The sequence below is a fragment of the Poecilia latipinna genome, unplaced genomic scaffold, assembly GCF_001443285.1.
Source record: "Poecilia latipinna isolate Pla-1442-1.1 unplaced genomic scaffold, P_latipinna-1.0 Scaffold837, whole genome shotgun sequence".
Taxonomy (NCBI): domain Eukaryota; kingdom Metazoa; phylum Chordata; class Actinopteri; order Cyprinodontiformes; family Poeciliidae; genus Poecilia; species Poecilia latipinna.
This window is the reverse complement of record NW_015113453.1, coordinates 284,641-294,202: the sequence shown is the minus strand read 5'-3', so window position 1 is coordinate 294,202 and position 9,562 is coordinate 284,641. Positions and strand designations below refer to the sequence as shown.

General features: G+C 43.3%; 1 protein-coding gene across 2 annotated transcripts in view; it reads right to left on the bottom strand.

Annotated features, from left to right (window-relative positions):
* Window positions 1-629: 629 nt before the first annotated feature.
* fam222ba (family with sequence similarity 222 member Ba) overlaps window positions 630-9,562 on the bottom strand; it is a 54,476-nt gene continuing 45,543 nt past the window's right edge. For both annotated transcript variants that reach the window (XM_015047639.1, XM_015047640.1), the window contains exon 3: window positions 630-4,290. In XM_015047639.1, the coding sequence (XP_014903125.1) occupies window positions 2,612-4,290 (1,679 nt within the window). In that variant the 3' untranslated portion in view covers window positions 630-2,611. The remainder of the gene's footprint in view (window positions 4,291-9,562) is intronic.

Sequence of the window (9,562 nt, the reverse complement as noted above, 5' to 3'; positions counted from 1 at the left end):
TTGCCTTTTATGACTTTGCTTGGTAATGAATGATTCTCTGCTTTCGGGTCAACAGCAATTATTTTTATTTAATTAATAAAAAAATGCATACAATTGATAGAAATGGGTTAAACAAAAAAAAATGATTGTTAAAGCAACGCAAGTCTATTTTCCTTAAATTGTGCTTCCAAATCACAAATAGCCCTAAATGTTAATGCACATAGCACTTTGTAGTAAAAACTTTTTTTTTTAATTTCCATGTGTTTGACGTCATTAGCTTAGACACTTCCAGAATCAGTAGGCAAGAATCTGTAAAAAACAAAATACCCAAGTAGATCTTCAAAGTCCATGTTCATGGCTCTGTTGTGGCCAATCACATTTACCAAACAGCACCACTCTTGTCATTAAGATGAAGAAAACACCAATAAGTGAATTAAGACTAATATTTTCATTTCAGGTTGCATCATATATTAAGATGCGTTATCGCAAGGGTTACGTGGTCCATGACTTTTTGTTTAATGAGCTAAGTGGTCCTCACTGAGTTTCAGGAACACTGAATTTTGAGAAACCCTGATCAATGACAACAATCCCAAACATGAATCAAATCAGGCCTGACTCCTCCAAATTGTTCAAATGACAGTTCCGACACATTTCAAAGCATAAATTAGAACTTTATTTTATTATTACAATATTACAAAAAGAGTAGCACAACTCTCACGCTCTTGCCTCTTATCTGTCGTACAGAATGACACAAAAGAAAGCCTCGTGGACCTTCTTCCATTTCACAGCAATAGTACAAGAAACAAAAGAGGAAAATAAATTTTAAATAACAAGCAAATCAAGTATAAATAGTCACAACTGCAAACTGAAGCTTTGAAACTGGAAAAACAAAAGTTACAGCTCAGTAACTACACGTTGCTAAAAATATATAATTACAAAATATTCCTCCTTTTTCTTGCTTTCCAACCATAAGGAATCTAAGGAATTGCTCTTGATGGAAGAAAAAAAAAAGAAAAAAAACTTCAAATTAAAAGGCAAAAAAAGAAAAAAGAAATTGCTGTTTCTGTATGTCCTTTCCCTCCTCCTTCTCTTTATTTGGGTTTTTTTTTTTATTAAAACCATGCTCATTGTCAAAGGAAAGTCCAAGGACCAAACACTTAAGGCTTTTTAAGGACTGTTAGGGAGTTAGATGAACAAAACATAGGTGTCATTGTGGTATTATACACACATACACACTTGCGCACACATGCCAACGCTCACTTTTAACTGCGCCGGCAGCATTCACACACAATCATTAAAAGTTACAGTAGTCTAGTAGGTAAGCCAGTGTACAAGAAAATAAACAATGCATTTGCTGTTTTTCACGTTGAACCGAAACGCCGGTTTCGTTTACCCTCCGAATGATCTTGCAAGTGATCAATTTGGTCTATTAGAGCAGACTTCACATCAGCATCAGTAGCAACTCACATGCGACTCGGTTCCTAACCCGGTCGGGAGGTTAGAAAGCTCCGCCTTGGCTTTAGATTCTGCATCGCATTGAAACGAACTTCTTCAGTGTCCACAGAGTCGACAGATCCCTTTCGATACCTGCAAAACGAAGAGCCTCGACATTCAAGTAATACATTTTGTTACAAAAAAAAAAAAAAGACGAAAGAAAAAAAAGTCTGAAAAGTAGACAAAGATGTGATGGCACAATTTCATACTGGTGTGTCTTCATCAACCTGACTTTGGCCATTTTAAGGTAGAGGAGGGAAACGGTTTTCATTATTTTCTGCCCTTAGTATTTCTGAATCTTGTTGCCAAATGTGGCTCTAGCAACAAGGTTTATTTTTTTTTAATTACCTGAATTCACTGCAGCATTATAAGCCGAACAGAGCATTGGCTTTTTTTTGTCATATTTGCTCCTGCTTTATCTTCATAACCTGATTACATGCTTCTTTTACCAACTGAAAGGAGTTTATCTGTAGTAGTCCTATTATACAAATAAATTAACAGAACAAAAACCTCCGCTGACATGTATCCTACTTGTTATTGTAGCCCCTTTCCCATCAGTCTCCTTTTCTCTGCATGGAAGTGATTGTACTTAATTTTAGCGTCACCACCAAAGTGAAGTCTAAACCAGTCACAGCCAAAAAATTCCTGATATTGTCCTGTAAGATTACAAAAAAAAAGCAAAAATATCAGTTGATGTCACCATTTTTCTGAGCGATAACTTACTTCTTTCTTACATGCATAAGAAAAGTCACGTTACGGATCTGAAGTAGAGATAACACGGAATCTGTTCAAATCCAGGCACAGAAATTCAATGTATGGTCGAGGAAGAAGCAGAGAGGATTACGAGTGTGTATACACACACACACACACGCCCGCGCACACACACTCTTCAGGAAATAATAGCTACCTGTGGAGCCAGGAAAAAAAAGCAAAACTAAAAATCAAGGAATTGATCACTTGCAAGATGAAACAAAGAAACAAAAAGAAGAAAAAAAACTATTGTTCTGCGTTAAATATATTATTTTACCCTCTTTAATACTTGATGTCTTTAGGTTATCTGTTGAGTTTTATTCTTGTGATTCCTTTCTTAAGACTAAACAAAGGGGCTTGATAATGGTTGTGGAGACAAGGCCATAGCTTATCTGTACCCTGGGTGCTGGATGAGAGCGGTTCTGCCATCTCCGACCTCTGGACCTACCCTGCTCAGAGGGGGCCTGTGCATCTTGCCCATCAACCCGAGATTCTGATCGCGGAAGTAGGGCGTCTGGAAGTCCCCACCCAAGTAATCTGCCGTTTGCGTCAGATTAGTCTGGCCGGACGAGGACGTGGTGGAGCTTGTTGCGAGCCTGTAATGGGGAGCCCCAGGGGGCCCACAGTCCAGCGTGGTACACCCTCCCGGGCCGGCGTTGTGGAATGGCATGGCTACGTCCTGAGACCCCGAGCTGTCACTGTTGGGTGTGGGAAGGATGCTGCTGCTCCAGATGTGGGACTGGAAGTAGTGGCTGTTGGGGTAGTGGGCCATGGGGCCGGGCATGTTGCTGTTGACAGGTGGGGAGGGGGTGGGCCGGTCCAACGGAGGCTTCAGCGAGTACGGCTGACCGCCTAGCATTTCCCCGGGGTAGCCCATGCCTTTGAACTGGAAGGATGGGTCCCTAGAAGGCTGTTTGCAGAGGTGCGTCATGCTGTTCTGAATATGGGGGACGTGGGTCAGCTGATGGGGGTTCCAGGAGCGCATCTTCTGCTGCTGCTGCTGGGCGGTGTGTTGGAGCGGATTCGGTTGGGGGTGAACGTGATGCTGCAGATGCTGCGGGTCAGCGTGGTTGGAAGGCAAGTGGTTCAAACCGGCCACGCTGGGCGGGGGATGCGCTCCCATCGGAGCAGTGGCTTTTTCTTGGGGGCCAATGACGCAGTTGGGTGGGGGAAAGCCAGGCGTGGCCGGGTTACTGTGCATGGAGACCCTGGAGCACGCGCTGATGAGCAGGTTGCGACTGATGGGACTAGGGTTGGCGAGGTGGCCTTCGCACATGGAGTTGACCCCCGGGCCCTGGCCCCGCGCTTGGCAGAACTGGTTGAGCTGATGCACAATGCTGCTCAGGTCGGCCTGCCGGACTTGGTGCATCCCGGCGGCCATCGAGAGTGGAATGGCTGAGGTAGAGACGGTAACGTTAGGTGGCGCGTCGCCATCCGGCAGCTTTCTGCTCGCCTGCGGGCCAGGCGGCAGCTGTTGCTGAAGCATGACTGCGGGGGGGCCCTGCGGGTGGCCGAGGGCTGGGTGCTGGGTCAAAGTCTGGAGTCTGCTTGGCCCCTGAGGGTGCAGGGCCAAAGGAGGAGGGTGTCTAAGACTCTGAGTGTGAGCCTGCGGCTGAGAAAGGGGTAGGTGTAAAGTCTGAGGCAGGTCCTGCTGTTGGTGGGTCAAGCTGTGCTGGGGCCGGGGCAGGCTGGGCAGAGGTGGGTGGTGGTTTAAAGTGCTGGTTGAAGCCACTTGATGGGGTCCAGTGGGAGGGTTCATACTGACTTCAGAGTGCAAGCGAGCCCGGCTACCGTCAAAATCTTTCAGGACGCCTTTGACCGAGGGCGCCTTGACGATGGCGAGGAGGCCCGTCTTTGCACTGGCCTGAGAGGGGGGATAGGGGCTGTAGCGCTGGCCTGACGTGTCCAGCCCGTTGACCGTGCGGCGCACGTGGTTACGCTGGGGGACTTTGACACTATTGGGAAAGATCTTGATGGTGAGGGGGTTGTTGGCAACCTTCTTAGCATATGCGTCCAATTCTGCAGGGGTTGGAAACGGAGCGGATCTCATCCTTTGTGTGGTGTCCCCTGGAGGAGGAGAACCGGAATAGATGGAATTAGGAAGGCAAGAAGAAAAAACAAGGTACGCAAAATGAAACGGACAATTCAATCTAGCTGAAATTATTGATCTGTTTCACATTTTGTCATGTTATAACCACAATCGTTAACATAATAAATGATGCATCACATGAACCAGGGTATCTGCAGGTTTCAGCAAGTCAAATGTAAACCTTTTTAAGCATTTTTAATATCACCTTGAATGAAATTTAAGTTTAAGACAGAAAAAAAACTATAAATATGCATTACAACCAAGTATAGCAAAAACATCTGGGGTCCGTTTGTGACTCTTGGCACTGCATATGGCTCTCTACAGCCTTCAGCCTCATATTGCCAAGCTTAAAAGTTGTTTTTTTTTGCCCCGAATGTACCTAGCCTTATGGTGGTAAATTCATGTGCAGCATCTCCTAAATAGTGATTTTCACGTAAAGAGATGCAAAACTCGTTAAAACTCATTTAACCAAGACAAGTTTTAAATCTTAAGAAACGAACTGTTTCATAACGAGATATAAAAATGTTCCTCTGACAGATTACAACTTGTTAAAAAGGCATAAAGCCATTCCCTCCGACTCTCCTCGTCACCGTTTCTTCTAGACGACACTTAAACATCCCAAGAGGTGTTGCTGTTTTACTGTTATGACCTCTCTCACTTAAACAAGATATTTTGTTATCAGTTAGACAAAGCGATCTAGTGGCAAAAAATGGCAATAAATCTGTACTCATCCACGATTGACTCAAAAATAAAAAAAGCTAGCTCACAGAGTGTATTAGCAGCTAGCTACTGGTAGCCTCAACCACTTCTAAATATAGGACACAATGAAGATGTCTGCGTGCGACTAACAGTAAAATCCCATGAGGAAAAAAACAAAAAACATATGAGAATATGTAAGATTAAATAGTCCTGCCACAACATTTAAGAGCAGTGATTAGTGTAGTTAAGCTCAACTTTTCTTTTTTGTGTGAATTTAAGACTTTAAGGACACAAAGAAACCCTGCCAAATTCTCTGTCCTTCCATGTGGCATGATGGTTCTTCCACCCCATTTCTTCATATGGACAGGGTGTTCAGGTCAATGTGCAGAGGGAGATTTCTACTATAAAAGATCAAATTTGGCCTCATCTGACTGGAGCATGTGCTTCCACAAGCTTCCCGAATCCCCCGTTAACAATTTGGAAATAGTTAAAAATGTGTCCACATTTGTACTGAAATTGAATTAAAACACAGATTTTCAAGGGCAAATGCTTGCACTGGATTTTCACTGGATAATATTAGAAAGCAATCTTGTGTAATGGCATTCTCCTCAAAACCAGCAGCTCCCATTGGCATGATCACCAGATGTAGATGAGGTCGGGGTTTTTCCTCTTCTCAGCAGAAAATATCAAAGCTGACATATCTGGATTCCAGTGAAATCCAGTAAAAGTACAGTTGTTGGTGGCTTTTAGGTCAAAAGCCATTACCGGGGTCTAATTGACACATTCAGGCCAAGAATAAGTGCTGAGGGTGGGCTGCCATGTAGTGGGTGAATCACAAACCAAACAAAGAAGAGAGGCTGTAATGGTCCCCTGTGGCTGCTACAGGGAGAAATAAAAAAAGAACACACAGAGTGAAAGAGAGATGCAGAGAGCAGCCCCTCCATGACAGCAGACAACTAATCAGACACAGAGGCAGCGTCTCTGATGTGCAGGAACACCTCCTAGGACTCGGCTCACACACACTTCTGCTGCACCTGCTAAGCACTGTGACTAAATTTAACAATGCCAGAGTGACAATGTGAACATGATTACCTGTTTGCGAATGTGGGAGGGCGTGAGGTTGTTCAAAAACGGCAAAAACAGCCACAAAAGTAGTTGGTTTATATGTCAAAATGATCCATTAAATCTGTTTAGCTTTCTTTTTTCTTCTTCATCGTTTTAAATCTGAGCAGATTTCAATGCACACACCAACCCAATTTTTAACATACCCAAATATTAAAATTAATTGTTGGCTACCTTATTAAATGGTGTAAAATAGATTGATTTTACATTCTTTGGTTTGATTACATTTTTCCTCAAGGGACAATCCCATAATAGTACAATTACTGGTAACTTTACAAACCTTTTTCAAAGTAACGGTTACTGAAGCATTTCTTCTACTTGTACTTTGAACTTAAGTAAACTTTGTGAGTTGGTCACATTTTCTAGAAAATTCTATTTGTTAATTAATGACTTTCTGTGTCTGAGGAAGAAATGATATGTATGACATGACAGATGTGGTGGGAAACTGACTCATTTTGTTAGTGACCGGCTGAAAGATGACCCACATACAGTCATATTCCATAAATTATAATATGATTTCTGACAAGGTTCATTTGTCAGATTAAAACTACCTTTTAAAATGACCTTTAAGCTGGCATTATGCATACTTTTCATTAAACCCACATTTCTGTATTATACATATTTTTATTGATCTGATGTAATATTCTAATTTTAAATGTCATGTTCTCATTACTGTAAACAGAAATAAAGGCTGGGAAACAGCAGTTTGTGTGCAATTAATCTAAAAATGTGTTTCACTTAGTGATAAAGTTCCTGAAATTAATGGACTTTTCAATATTCCAGCTTGTTTAATGAGTCCATATATTTTCCCCGTGCATACAGAGAGCACAATGCTCTTTGGTAGGGAACTGCACCAAACAGTGGCTACTTGGGGTCATCATGTTTCCATTACAGAGTGATCATCAACGTGCAGTATTAACTGATTGATGGTGAGGAATGGCAATTAAAAGCTATTACTTTCCCAGTTTTATGAATATTGAGCAGATGGTTCTCTTGGACCACTGGGGTTTAACAATCTGACGGGACGCTGGAAAAGACCACAGTTGTGTTAAAGTTGTGCAGAAACGAATTCGTCCATCATCAAGCCTTTTCACGCCTAAAACGGCATCTCAATGCTAAACATGTTTCAGCATCATAGACGCCGAATGTCCATATTTCACATTTTCAAAGTATTTTTTCAAAGCAGTTACAAGAATGACAAATATTAAAAATATGAACTACACCTGTGACACAGTTGCCTTCATTTTTTTCCCCCTCTGACCAGGGGAGGAGGTACAATTAGCTCAGGCAAAACTAATGTCTTCACAGCTAATTAGTCACCTGACTTTGGTGCAGAAATAGGAATAAATCAAGTATGTGAGATTCTGCTGGAAGTCTGCAGTTTCCTGTGACCGAGGGCTTCGGCTCAGTCTCTCAGCAGTCGGACTAACCTCGTGGGATGAGGCTCGGAGCTAAAGCGACTGAAGTGAGGGGCACGGACCAAGCAGAGCTGGTAGTCGTGCCAATCGGCTGATTAATTCCTGCTTTATTTGTGAGCAGGAAACAATGGGTAGTGATGTATGGGGGCTGGTATGGGGCGGCACACAGACACACACACATGGGGGGCTGGGGGGCTCCACTGAAACAAAGTGTTCAGCCCACTGATGGCACCCTCATTAATGCAGGGGTCCGGGCCAAGGAGCTGGAGCCTGACACCCGCCATCGTTGAGCCCCAGTGTCTGTCTGTCACAGAATAAATGCCAGGCTAAGCAAACAGAGAGAAATGAACACTTCCACACAAGCACACAGACATGCTGAGGATAGGTTTCGCCTGTCAAACACAAGGAATGATTAATGATCTTGTTGGAAATGATGTCTCGTTGTGACAGGAACAGACTGAATAAATACAGGGCTGATTTTACTGGAAAATGTAACCACAGTCGGGGATTCTGACAAAGCCCGCATGGTGTGAAAGCCTCCCGCCGCCTCGTGTGTTGCAGAAGAAAGGGATGGGAGTGAGAAGGAAAAGAGCGCCATGATCTGCCGCAAGTCACAAAACATCTTGAGCGTTTCATAATTAAGACATTTAAGTCATCACAATATTGGGTCAAATCATCTGATCACCTGGCTTCTGACACTATTGCTACACTGATGATGCAAAGCTTTATTTGTCTTTCCCACCTGAGGACCACAAGGACTTAAGAATCTCAGACTGTCTCTCACATGGATTAAAACCCTTAACCTCCAACTAAATCTCTTTCTACACTGCCCGTCTTACAGCCAACTCACTATACACCACAGAAACGTAATCCAAAATGAATCCCCATCTTTTGCTCCAGTAAAGGCAGCTAAAAACCTGGGTGGCTGATCGTTGACCAGCTGACCTATAAAGATCATGTTGCCTCTGCTGCTCAATCTTGCATCTCTGCATAGCTAAACATAAGAAATATCAGGATCGAACCAAACGCGTCACGCAGCTCCTGGTGCAGTCATCTCCCATGACTACAGTGGTCTCAAACTGTATTCCTTGAGGGCCACAGTGTTGCAACTTTTAGATGTGCCCCTTACCCCACATTCTTGAATTAAATGGCGAAACTGCCTCCCTGACACACAGTCGAGCTACACACACTTATGCTAATGAGCCAATACTGGAAACATGTGTGCTGAAGCCAAGAGATATCTAAAAGTTGCAGGACATTGTTGCTTGAGGATTGGAGTTTGAGATCACTGATCTACAGCTAGTGGCTGGACTAAAAGTATTCGTTGAGGTTCACTGGCTACCCTTAGTCTGAATTAAATTCAGGTTACTACAAAATACTTGAATGCTCTTGCTAAAGCGCACACCATGACTTTGTCACTCCAATCGTCAAGAGATTGTCGGCAAGCAGTGCCCACACCAAAGCTCTTCAAATTCAGGGCTGGAGGTCTGGTCTCCTGCAGCTATTGCGTCTCTGCTTCAACACACCTGAGGCCAATAATGAGGTGATTAGCAGGACTCTGGCAAACCTGACTGCACTGTGGAGGTAATTCAGGTGTGCTGGACCTGGGACATCTCAGGTCCAGCAGGTTGCAGGACACCAAACCTCAAGGCAGGGATTTGAAGTCCTACACCATGCTCAAGACGATCCAGTTTCTATGTCCTGCTTTATTCCATGATGGTGGAATGACCTACTGAGCACCGCTGCCTAAAGAGTTTTGAAGTCCTGAGCTCTTCAGAGGGCATCTCTACCACTTCCCAACTCCCTCTACTGCTCTTCCCTATATGCTTGCACTTAGGCCTGTCACGATAACAAATTTTGCTGGACGATTGTCTAAAAAATTATTGCGATAAACAATAATATTGTTTCAAGACCTTTTGACACTGGAAATGGAAATGACCAATAAAGCATGTGATTTCCTGCCATAGATAGATACACTTTATTTTCAAAAGAACACATAACACTGGAACTG